General features: G+C 34.1%; 1 protein-coding gene across 1 annotated transcript in view; it reads right to left on the bottom strand.

The window, feature by feature from the left end:
* The window catches only part of LOC111000363, a 75567-nt gene that overhangs the window by 41298 nt on the left and 20274 nt on the right, over positions 1-13995 (bottom strand). Inside the window, exon 2 of the mRNA XM_045628379.1 lies at positions 7692-8277. Within this exon, the coding sequence (XP_045484335.1) occupies positions 7692-8253 (562 nt within the window). The 5' untranslated portion in view covers positions 8254-8277. The remainder of the gene's footprint in view (positions 1-7691; positions 8278-13995) is intronic.

The following is a 13995-nucleotide window of genomic DNA, read 5'->3' as shown; positions in this document are numbered from 1 at the left end:
AAGAAGAATGACAATTATTGTATATGTTTTTGTGAGAAATAAAATAAATATATTATTATTATTATTACTGTATATTCATGTCGGTAACTTGTGTCATGTAATTAATTAGACCACTCTAAATTTACATTTATTGCCAGTTCCTAGATATTGATAACGTAATTAATTTATTGTCGTAGCATTGTTGTTATATAAAACCTTTTTACTAGTTGTAAAACAATTTCTTTGCATAAACCGACAATACCAAAGCACGTCCTGTCATGAATGTCAATGGGCGCACGCGGTGATCAAATAAGCCGTCTACAGTCTGATAATAAACCTCCATTTCTATATATTGATTTAAAGTAATATTCGCAAATCTGCAAGGAGGTTTTATTTCCTTCATCATCGTTGTTCCCTCTTCAGTCACTCATCTCTGAGCATGGTGGTCAGCAAGGAAACATCTGGAGCGGACTATGAACTGATGGCCTGAAGCTGGAATGCGCAACGCAAGTGCGTCTCCAGCGGTCTAGAGACAGAAGCTCACTGAAGTGGGCGAAGTACGTAGTAAAAGTCCACGCCTTCCCTGATTAAGGCGGCTTTTTGCCGGGAAGACGTAATAATTGATGAAAAAATTCAATGTAATATAAAGTACTTATAATACTAAAGGTAAAATCCCCGGTAACTAGCCATCACTAATGCGGTGTCAGGGCAGGCTTCAATGCTAGGAAACATGCGTTAATTACAAAAGAAATCCTTGTTTTTAACCTTACATTGTTTCTATTTTAGAAACATTGCAACTCACCGAGTTAAAGCCTCGTCTATGAATATGAGCTTGATGGGAAGCATTTGACACAATCTTCAGTCTCCAGGTACCAGGGAAACAGGAAATTTGGTTATTTTGTTTTATAATGCATGTTGTATAAACTAAGTATTTCCGACGCAATTCGACTTAGGGTCCAAGAAAAGAGCATACCAATTTTTAAACGGCTCTACATTTGAATGAGTGCCTGTCCACATATTCTATAACAAAATTGCAAATACAAATATTAACTAATAGTAATAAAAAATAAAAGTAATAAATATAACCAGAACTCCGTTACCTGAAGTTTTTATCTAAAGTAACAAATAAGTATTTCCTCAGAAAATCAAAATACTTTGTTATTAAGACTTAAACTTAAAGTCACACAATATTTATTGAAACTTTTCCTACAGAGAATGCGAGATTTTTTCTCTGCCTGTTCAATATAGATAAGAGTCAAGAATCACTTCGACGAAGAGTATTCTACTCACGTAGAACAGGTATTTCTTTTGAAATCTCGCCCATAAACGTGCATTTCAAAGAGAAAATCCACTGACGCAAGTATTTAAATATCTGTGTAATTCATTTGATGTTTTTTTGTCTTTTACCGGAAAACAGGAGTTTTATTCATTATACTATAAGAGATTTAGGCATATTAATATTTTTTGTAATGTTTTTTATGTAGGATAATCGATGATGAGACAGAGAGATCGCACATTTCGTAATTTTTTTTAGTTTCTACTTTAACTATACAGAGTGTAACTTAGTGTAATTATTACCTATATATATTGATTTGTTTTTCATATCTTTATTTTTGATAATAAGTTTTTTTTAAACTAAATTGTTATAATATTTTTGGTATAAATTGATTTGGTGGTGAGGAATTGTAACCAATTTCTGCTCTACCGTTACAAACCTTTTTGTATTTTAAATAAATAAATGAAAAATTAAAGATGAAAAAATCTTCTTTAAACTAAATCTCACTTAAAATTGAGTCCCTAAGGACACAGTCAGTAATAAATAGGTTATAAATCTTACGACCTTCAATAATAGGCTATCGATGCGCGTGCGCATAAAAATTCCAACAACATAACGGACAAAACAATCGATAATCTGATTCATATTGTATAGTAAAAGAGAGTGTGTGGCTTTACAAAGATATTTGTGAAATTCAATAACATACTATAATGCTTTTGATTTATTTTGGATTTTGTATATCATTTTTGTAACTTGTATTGTAACATAATATTATTTGTCTTATTTGTCGCCGTGACGTATTTAAAAAAAATACATGGAGGACCGTCAGCTAATAATAATAATTGTTGACGTAATTTGTGGGTATTGTATTTTTTAAAACTACGATAATCTCGTTGCGTATCTGTTTCATAATCACTTGTAAATCTAATAGACAAGTAGGTGATTAGTCTCCTGTGTCTGACACAAGCCGACGTTTTGGGTAATGTTCAATTTCCTTACAATGTGTCCTTCACTGTGCGAGCGAGTGTTTAATACGTACATAGAAAGTCCATTGTTACACAGCTGGAGATCGAACCTATGACCAAAGATGATAATATTTATTTTTTGTGTATTAGCTATAGATATATACGTCGTACTTTTGAACCATACGCGAATCCTTTACTATGTCTTATGCACGTACGTTTACTATTTGTGACGCATAAACTGCGCATTTAAATCCATACACAATACAAATAATTCTTTGATACCAAACAGAGTATACTATTATTGTCTCATTGCATTTTATACAAAGTGTACTATGGTCAGAAATTTATTTGTGAGGATCACTCCTGCCTTTGCACTACTCGTACGTTGTTAAAACGATTCAAGAACGTACGAGCCGTAAAAATTTAAAATTCCATCACCATAAACCTTGATGGCTGGAAGTCTTTTTCGGTTTGTTTCAGAAGACAGTACGAATTAGCAAACTGTGAATTCGAGTCCCGGTGAGGGTCTTCGCTAAGAGATATGACCTCCAACTTTTCAAAGGTAGACTGTACTCCTCCCTCAAAAGGCAGAAACGCAACCACTAAAAATCGGTGTCTATGGGCTATATTGCCTTTTATGGGCGTTCCGTAGCTCGTTTGTTTTTTTGCTACCCTTATTATATAATAAAAAGGATGAATAAAAATCGTAATTTTGTAACGCGTTGATATCTTTTATATGGAATTTTTGATACCAAATCATTTATGATCCGTTTAATTTCAGCAATGCTTTGACTACTTTCGTGTGGAGGAAATGTGCGAATAGGGGGCATAGGAGGCACCCCTGATGTTAAATCATACCGCCATTATTACCAGAAGGTTCACAATTATGTTGGCAGCCTTTTAAAATTTTGGTACGCTCTTTTCTTAAAGGGCCATAAGTCGATTTGGTTCAATACTTCAGTGGACAGCTGGTTCCACATTAACACAGTAATGTGCCTAACTTATCAAAATTTTATGATATAATAAATAATTATATAGTATAGTACTATATATCAACGTCAAAAAGAAATATACATTGAATGCTTCTAATTTTACATTTACTGCCAGTTCTCAAATCAAGGGCGTAGAAGGCGCTCTTTTTCTCAAGTTTTATCTTTTACACAACGTTTGTAAGGAGCTGCAACCATTACACAGTGTTCCATATGACATCTTTAGTAATAAAGAATTATATAAGATTTTTTATTTACATTCTTAATGTAAATAAATATTCGTTAAACACCCTACTAATCAATCAATTGAACAGATCGGTAACGATTCATGTCCCCTAAAGGTCTTTAACTCCCATTAAAAGCCTCCATTCAAGAGCGAAATGGTTAAGGTCAAACGCGCGACCTGGAATCCATGTATGGTCAATCCTAATGGCCTGTCGATACCCGATGTAAGGCTGTATTTACATTTTCAATCAAATTTGCAGTAGGTACACTTTATGTACAACAAACCCCCAAGCGAAATTTGAGTAAACACTAAATAAATTCAGCCCTCGTTAAACGTACATTATTGAATAAAGCTCCAGTTCAAACAATTTGTATGATTTTAGAGCGATTAAAAAGAGTGGCGAAAAGTTTCTTGCCAGTTCTTCTTGCCCGCTCTACGCCCCTGATTTGCGAACTGGTAGCAAATGTAAATTTACAATTAATTTGACATTCATAAGTGTACTTGTTTACGTGTATGAATAGATATTTTGAGTTTGAGTGTAAGTACAGATTTATAGGAAAAAAGTAATAAAATGCGTTTGGTTGGTGGGATTAAAAAATGCCTGTCAAAGAACCAGAGACAATTGTAACATGATTCATATTGTTTCCATATAAATTTTGGTCTATGGCAATGTCTGCATGATCAATTCAGTTATTCAGATTACATTTCAACGATGTTATCCTTCACTTCCGTTCGTGCGAATCCATTGGTGCACAGCTGGGGATCGAACCTACAACCTTAGGGATGAGAGTCGCACGCTGAAGCTAAACAAACACTGGTAAGACCAGAAATGCGATAGCATAGAAGTAAGATTTATATTTACGGGTAGTAAGAACATTATCTCTATACTCCCCATGAAACTTTACATGTATATAGCAAAATTATCAGACTTCATTACTACTATAATGCGACGGCAATGTATCTTATAACAAAGCAGTTTTGACATAACGAAGAAAAGGAAGACGCAGGTGCAGGCTTCAAAAAGTAGAGCATCGAACTCCGTTTCCGGTGTTCCAAAGGAAATGCTGATCTACTGATGATATTTATTAACCATATATAATGTCTCCATTTGGCATTGTTCAGTTACAGTGTGATCAACATTATAGGTTTACTATTAGAGGCTTGAACACTGTATGTGGAACCAGCTTCCACGCTGTGAGCCTTCTGGCAATTGCGTTGTCCTGCATGATATTTCAAGCGATTAGGATATTAAATAAAGTATGAAAGTACCGACTGCAGCGCCATCTGTCGGGTCGGTTGATTTGTGAATCTAAACCATCCAGGGCGTAAACAAACGCATTCAAAAAAATTCATTGAAATCGGTCCAGCCGTTTAAGCGGAGTTCGTGACAAACATACAGAAGAATTTTATAAATATTTAAAGATTTATCTTCGAACATGGCATAGCTGGTAAATGTATATAATAGCACGAATGGAGAAAGAAAGCGATGGATGGAGACATTTGGAAAAAATCTGGAGCAGGCTTTACCCGCGAAGGGAATGCGATGGTGAAGGACAGGATAAGAAGAAAAATAAATGTATAAAAATAATGTAACGTTCGCCGTGCACCACCACTTTGTGGAACCAGCTGCCCACTGAAGTATTTCCTAACCAATTCGACTTCGAGGGTCTTTCAAAGAGCGTACCAATTCTTAAAAGGCCGGCAACGCACTTGAGAGCCCTCTGGCATTGAGTGTTCATGGGCGGAGGTATCACTTAACATCAGATGAGACTCATGCCCGATTGCCAACTTTTCTAAAAAAAAATTAACAAATCTACTTGGAAATAAACAGGCATAGATATTATTATAATTCTTGCACATTAATAGCCCTTTATAGCGTGGTAGTGTCTTTAGACCATAAGTATTGAAAACAATTAAATTGTTAAATTATTATGATAATTAATATGAAATTTGCATATTATATAGGTATCTGATTGCGTATTTGCATAATCAATCTGAATGTACTACTTTGCAAATAAACAATATAATATTTATTGGGCTTAGGTATTATAACAATTAATCTTCCTTATAAAAATAGAAGCAATAGGATTGTGGGACATGGGACATGCCACCGGTTGCGTTGGCAATAAACCTGCCGGCACATGCACTACCATATCCCATCTTGAATGTTGAATAGCAAGATGCCTTATCAGTGTTGCCTTGGCTCGACTATTTTAGACGTATTCAATGCTGCTTAATGGCGACACGTTTGAACAAGGCTATTGATGGATGGGACTTGAAAAAAAATGTCAGCAAATGTTTTAAATTAGCGTAAATTGTGTGTCTAACCTACACTAGGTTAGATAAATTCCTAATCTAAAGACTAAACTAAAAATACATTAATGTTTAATTTAACGATGTTTAAAATTTAAATAATTATTACTTTATTCAAGACGCAATCAGACGTGTCTCAAATTAATATTTATTTTATTAAAAATGTAATAAATACATATTAAGGTATGATGTTTTTTATAAAACTTTGCTCTATTGACAATAGTTTCATCAGTGGTATTTTTTCCTACATTATCAAATTTTTTATAAGTTTCCTAACTTTAAAAAAATATTCTATAGTCCATGGTCATTACGGATAATGTAGGATTCGTATGGTGGGAGAATTTTATATATAGTCCAGTTGTTTTGGACTGCAAGTAACAAAACTCTTTGAAATATTTGTGTTAAAGACACTTAACCCAAATCTAAGTCACAGTAACATCACACCTTGTCATATAAGATAATCACAGTACTCGTGTAATAAAAGTTATCTACACTTGCGGCTATAATTTGTATGAATTAAATTTTACGAGCGAAAAATTACTACGCAGCCCACGCAAATCTATTGAGATAAATTATAATTAAATGGATAATGTTAAATCAAATATTTTATCAAGTATACTATGTTTATATTATTATAAAGATGTTATTTCTGTTTGTGTTTTTTTTGTATCTCTTGTTATTGTTAGCGATCTTTTAGCGAATTGCCTGGAGATCGCTTATATATTACAAGACTACCGTAAACCGTTTCAATGTCTTGCATCTGTCCCAACTCTGTTATATTCATGTCACACAGAAAAGGACTTCCTAAATAACAAAAAGCTATCAAAGAATAATAATGGCCACTTGATGTGATAAAGCGGGAAAATAAAATAAAAATATGGAAATTCGTCATCAATGACCTTCGTAAGCAAAACCTTAATAAGGAAGCATTTGATACAATTCAATCACACATAAAATTCTATGTGCAAAATATATATGTAAATATCATCGGAAGTATATTAATAATAACCAATAAATTTTATTAATTACTTTGGATAAGAAGCATCGTGCTCTTTTTTAATTGAAGGAAGCGGTCACTCATTTATTTCCATATCTTATCTTAATAGTATATTGCGATCGAACTACACCATAATACCAAAACTATCCTACAATTAAAAAAACCTACTGGTATATACACTAGCTGACAAATAAAGACAAGCTAAATATATAAATTAAAAATTTTGCGCGAATTAAAAACTATTTCGTGGGATTTTTCTTGAGTAAGTATATGTTTTTTATAACTGCGATGAAAATTTTAGTTAAAGAATTTGACTTTAATTTAAAAGCTGAGAGCAATATTGGTCTAGTGACTTCAGCGTGCGTCGTAGGTTCGATTTCCTGCTGTGCACCAATGGACTTTCTATGCATGTTTTGGTTTTCTTTCATGCAACATTCGCTCGAGCGATGAAGGAAATCATCGTGAGGAAATCTTGCCTAAGACAGAAAAGTCGACGGCGTGTACCAAGCACAGTCAAGTCAAGAAATCTGAGACCCAGGCCTAAAAATGTTCTAGCCCTACTGTTTTTTAAACTATGATTAAGTAATAACTTTGAATATGCGATAAGGACGGTCATTAAGCTTCGTTAGGATTACGTCAGTGTCGTTGGTAATGACAAAATGATTAAAGTACACAAGTACTTCTATTGTACTGTGTTCTATTGTTGTGTGATAAGATGCGGAAGTTGCTAAAATTTTCTACGTAACATTTGGGTGTTAATTTACAGTAGTTTTTGGATTTTGAGGTCAACAATATAAATACCTATATAATTGTGCTTATACGACATCAAATAATCACAGGAAAGATGACTGTCAAAAAATGCCTCAAAAACTCATTTGTTGATCCAACGCGGTTAAATATGTAGTTCTAACTCCAAAACAATTATATGTAGTAAAAGAACACTTACCATCATACGAATCAGGAATATACAGCGGTTTCCCCACCAGCTTCCCCTTCTTCCCTGATAGTGGCACAGCTTCCACGCGCCTATGAGCTTCCAAAACACGATACAACAACACAGCCCTTTCCTCGCCTTCCAGCTTAACCACACGCGGCAGAGAGAACTTATCCACAAATTCCTTCAAAGTCATAGATTCACTTTCCTCTTCGGGCTCGACGGAACCATTGCGCCGTCCCAAAAGAAAGTTATCCGCCCATTCTGACGGTCTTCTGTCCAAGTATTCTAAGCGCCTTTCGCTGCTGCGTGGCTTGTACCTTGGAGGCCTATCTCGGCGAACCAAGGCTTCATTAGCTTCAGCCAGCCATCGGGTAACTAGCCTCTCTCTTTCTACGTCCAGGTAGCGTGGCTTGGACGCATCGCAGGCGAAACGGGCAGCATCAAAACAGTATTGGGGCGGTGGGGGCCGGATTCGCGGCGGAAAGAACCGGGGCGGGACGAAGGGTGGATGGGGCGCGTAGGCTGGCGGCGTCCTGGGGCCGGAGCCTTCGACTGACGCCGTTCGGAACATGCTTTCAGGCCATGCTACTCGCGACTGAAACAAAAGAATGTTCTCGTTTAAGATCTTACCTGGATGGCCGAGCTTTGCTCGGTATTTTTATTTTTTTATAAATTGTGTTTTTTGGAAATTATATTTAAGTACGAATTACTTACTAATAAAATGATGAAATATGAACAGTATAGAATATATATGCTGAATTGCTTTAGTGTTGTTGTGTCGTAAAAGCAATTTAAACAAAAAATAGTATTATTATTCGCCGATAGATGTCAGGAAGATACATTTTTCAGTTTAAATTGGGACTACTCAAACACCACCTTTTTGTTATTTTCTATCATTTATTCTTGGCTAGATCGATTTATAGCCCCCGAAACCCCTCGTATACTAAATTTCATGAAAATCGTTGGAGCCGATCCCGAGATTCCAATTATATATATATATACAAGAATTGCTCGTTTAAAGATATTAAGATCTTATATTTATGTGATACAACTAAATATATATTTGCCTATTTAATATTATATTATTGGACACTATTTACACAGACGCAAACCTAAGACAAGCACCGCGTGCGACTCTGACGACTGAAATGACCAAACGGTGGTTCATTTGCTTGTTGACTGTGCGACTTTTGAAAGGGCCAGATGCGATCTGAAGCTCGAGACTGGCATGAGGGTATCCGAGATGCTTCGTAGGACACGTTGCTTAAAAACACAAATAGCGCGAGAGGTAACGATATTTCCGGAACAGTTGTCGCCCAGCGGGAGACGACAAAACCCTTTGAGTAAATGATGTCCCTTTTTTAAGAAAGGGGGAGATTCCGACACTCCCCTGCTGCTTAGCTAGTCGGTCACATATCTGCCTCATAGGCTGGGATGTAGGGGTCCCCGTTTTAAGATATAATTATGATAGATAAGTTTCTAGAAAAGTAGGTGCTCTCTTTTCCCTCCAAATCAAGGAATTAAACGATGCTAGAATGTAAATTGAAATTTATAGAAAATTCTAGTGTGAAACGCTGTCGTGGAAGTAACTTAAACAGTTTACCAAACGTATTTCGGGTATATCAAATTTAATTTTCCAAATAGTTGAATATCCTTATCAAATCTTTCTTGACATTCAGTCTCTGTTTTGGCCTGCACCTCATTTTCAAGTACTTAATGTTAATAGTTGGTAAGATTCGTATCACAAAGTTTTTATAACGGTGACTGGTATATTTTTTGCTTGATCGTACGATGTAATTATATCTGAGGCAATAACCCTTTGGTTACATAATGCGATTTAGATATCTAGATTCAAAGCGATGCATTTATTTTAAGTTTTCCTCTTTGATTACTTTGGAATCCTTCTAGGAATCCACCTTTTAATTTAGATATACCGAATAATTCATCCATATCTTAATTTTTACGGAATATCTTTTTCGATCGATTTTTTTACTTTAGTTACCTTTTTATATTTAAATTTCCGTTGCGCTACGCAATACTATTTCCCTTAAAAAATTCCATCAATTCTAACCTTTAACCCTCTTAAGTTAATAAATAGTTATATTTATATATTATAACTAAACAGTTGTTTTTATTAAACATAATCTATGGATATGTCAAACTCTAAATCACTTTATTCATATAGATAATCAAGTACACTTATGAACGTCAACAGAAAAAATGTTAAACTGATTTCAAAGTCAAGGGCGAAGAGTAGGCAAGAAGAACCGGCAAGAAACTCTCTGCCACTTTTTTTAATCTCTTATTTTTGAGTCATACATACAAATTGTTTGAATCATTAAATGTCAAATTGACATCTATGATGCTCTATGGTTTGTGTTTATCGATTTGGCGGGAAAGGGAATGACGAGGTATTAATGGTGGACAATTTAATACTTTATCTGATTTGATATATATTTGATATGTGTTTCTTTGTGTTCAATATAGTTTCTATAATAAAAAGTATTTGTCGTTCACCAAATCATAGCTTAACAAAATTTTCTTTACAGCACAGTTTCTTGTAGTAGCAACTAAACAACCAAGTAGGCGGTTAATGTACTGAGCGCGCTTAAAAACTCCCATGGTCACCGAGGCCATGAACACTGCTTAATGATAGGCCTGAGTAATTGTGTGCCGACTTGAGTGTGGGTGATACAGGTGTATGATTTTGTTTTTATCTTGACGTTTTGTTTTGAACAACTTTTTGTTGTCACTTTGTTCACAGTCTAATGACAAATGAGTAGTGCATTGTACTGTCAAATGCTATTGACAGCTGTCAACCGGAAAATAAGTAACAGATATATAACCTCGAAATTGTTACTGTTTACAAATAATTATCCTATACATACTAATACCACTTCTACTGATATACCTGTCTGAACTTCTTTAATACAGATAGAAAATCGAGACAAAACTCGTACACTCTTTTTTATTTTATTTTTTTGCGATTAAGGCACAAACTAACTGTTGTGGTCTCTGGCAGAATGACCAGCGCTATGGAACTCGTCTACTCGAAAAAAAAATTACACACTTAAAATGTACCTGACTTAATTTTATTTATTTCCGTATTTCTTTTTGTTATTTTATTTCTTCAATTATTATTATTATGTGTGTTCCTGTGTGTGTGTTTCGTTGGTAATAAATGTCTATGTGTATTAACATACTATAACTACTAACATTTAACCATTAATTAATAAATATTAAAAACATTTGTAATGAACTAATGATTGGGAAATAAAAAAGGCTTCATTATTATAATTCTAGAAAATTCTACAAATTCTGGTTCGTAAAATCCGGCTAGCGTGATGTAAATATGTTCGTGCTGATAATATGAGGGAAACCAATTATAAATAACTATTATAGGGATTATTTAATTAATAATAATTGAATTTAATTATTGGAATTTTTCCAAATATACGCAAAAGTGAAATCTATGTATTTATTCTAAAATTGATTATAGCACATATATTATAAGGGTCTAGGTCATAGACACACATTTTTAGTGCCCATCTCAATTGGAGTTGTATCACGATCAGCTCATTACTTCTGAATAAAAAATATACCTTAAGTACATAAGCTAATGACGTCACCAACCTTGGTTTTAATTCATTAAAATTACAGGATAAAAAGTCACTTTAAATGAGATCGAACCGTGTTCCAATCAAACCGAACCCATTATTATGTAGTTAAATCGTACGTGTTCACGTACGTTAAATAATATACAGCAAATCATTGTTGCTTTGTATTTGTGTATGATACGTATACACAAATACAAATAAATATGTTAAATTAGTCAAATCACGGTTCCACATTAAAACAATTTTTTTTCTATCGTTCTTTACGGCTTGTATGTACCCCAAATAATATAAAGATGGTGCATGACTTGACCCCTTACAAAAAAAAACTGATACTATTACAGTAAGTCAACCATAGTACTTTTGTGCCATGTCTTTGCAAATTGATTATTATTATTTAAATATATTCACAGTCCCATATTTGATAGATTAAAAAAATACATAAAATAGCTGTTTTAATACGGGTTTCCAGTGAATCTTAGATATTAGTAGCAAATTACAATAATTGGGAAAAAAAAACCAGTCCAATTACAATTTTAAAAAACTCAAACAAGATTCATTCATTCCTCTATCAAATAAAACGACAACTTCAATGTCAACTTGTGACTCACGCGCAGGTTGTGAATTTTATTCTAATTATGTGGAGTAGAACGCACGTGGACTGCTTTGTTAATTCAATCTTTATAGGTGTTCTAAATTAATAGAAAGTGATCACAACTTTTGCCTTTAACTTATTCAAGTTTAGTAGTTTATTTCACCGTGTTCAGAGGACGTCGATAAAATTGTTAATAACAATCCTAGAGCCAGTAACAAAGGCTCCATCATCTCGTGATTGTCGATGATATTCTCTTGTCAGCACTGGGTTTGTGATAAGAAATAGAACGCAAGAAAGGAGTGTATTTCCTTTAATAGAGACTGTAAGAACACTTTCTTATGTTAAAAATCAATTTTTAGTAAATTATGTTTACTATTGAAAGGTCACCAAAGACATCTCGCACCGACTCCAAGTCTTCGTCAACTTCTTTAACTTCTTCGCCGTATTCTGGCCATCTACTGGCCTGAAAAGATCTTTAACGAGCAACTTTGCTGCCGAGAAACCCCGATAAACCAGCAGATAAAGCGACGGAAATGGAATTGGATAGGCCATACACTCCGAAAGGATTCCAATCAAATTCCCAAGAAGGCACTTGATTGGAATCCGCAAGGAAAGTGGAAGCGTAGCTGTCCCAAATAAACCAGGCGCCGTACAGTTGCAGACGAGGCAATTAGAGTCTGAAAGACTTGGAGCGAGGTGAAACACCAGGCTCAAGACCGATCGCGATGGAGACACCGTGGACGCCCTCTGTCCTATCTAGGGGTTATAGGACATGAGGCATGGTAACTAAAACAATTAGATCGAACCTACGACCTCAAAGATAAGTACGCTAAAACCACTACGCCAACAATGCTAAAAAAACGGAACGTTTATATAAAATATCTCCCGTATAAAAATATAATATCAACTATTATATTTCATGATCAACCGAATCATGATTTAAATGTGATAAAATCAAATCGATTCATCATTACCACGACATCGATTAACTTAATCATTTATCGAATATCGATTTATCGATTCAAGCAACAATGTGTCTGAGGGATTTTATATATATAATTTTTGAACCCTTTAGTGAAACAATATTATCTTGATTGATTTAAACGAATTGTCAACTATTAGTGATTATGTCATATGTCAAAGTCTTTTATTAACTCTTGCTCTCAAACACAAATGTAAAAATCATGACAATCAGATTCTTAAAATATGTAATAAATGTATATAGACGTGTGATGAAATTAGTACTTAATGAGTATTAGAAAGTAACGTCAAAATTCAATGTCAAATATAACAAGTAGAATTAAACTTAAAGTGTCAATTGTCAGCTATGGTGTTATATATATGGTTTAAATATAAATCTTGTGAATTGTAAAAAAAAGGTAAGTAAATGTGAAAAATTTATTTTGAAAGACTTGAGATTTAGAGTAAACGAAAAGCTTCCTTAAACCAAGAGTTCATTAATCCAAACGACCTTGGAGCATTGTATCATTGTCAAAAACCCGCTTGGGACAATGGCGCGTGGGACGTAGACAGTGAACTGGGTGCCTAATTACGAAATTCACGACATATTACGTTTTCGCAAACGAATGCAATTGCACACATGAAAATATCATTTGGAAATGTAGTGATATACAATGACATTTAATTAGTAAAAATATTCATCACTGCTACACAGTGATAAGTACAACACAAAAACAAAGTGTCTTTACTAGAGACTGTATTTAGTAAGGTGTTATTTAGTTAGTTATTGGACACTTTCTTATGTTAAATACTCTTAGTTATAAATCAGGTTAGACTTAAATTACTTTTTTTTCAATTCAAAATTGTTCAATCTATGTGCAGAGACAATTTATAAAAAATATATTTTTCATATAAATAGAGAACTGGCAATTAATGCCAGTTCTCATTTTATATGAGAGGCGGCGAATGAAATTATCGAAGGCGGGACTGGAAAGATTTTATGACTTAACGAGTTCTTTAAGCCAATCTCCGTCCCTCTTTTCCTCGAAGTTGAAAGCTTTCTATGGGGCGGCTATTATATACTGCTGTATGACATCTTTTTTTTTAAATTTCGGAATGAAAAATGTATTTAGATGTCATTGTG

The sequence above is a fragment of the Pieris rapae genome, chromosome 5 (assembly GCF_905147795.1).
Source record: "Pieris rapae chromosome 5, ilPieRapa1.1, whole genome shotgun sequence".
In the NCBI taxonomy this organism is placed as follows: Eukaryota; Metazoa; Arthropoda; class Insecta; order Lepidoptera; family Pieridae; genus Pieris; species Pieris rapae.
The sequence above is the reverse complement of the archived record's forward strand: the minus strand, read 5'-3'. Positions and strand labels throughout refer to the sequence as shown.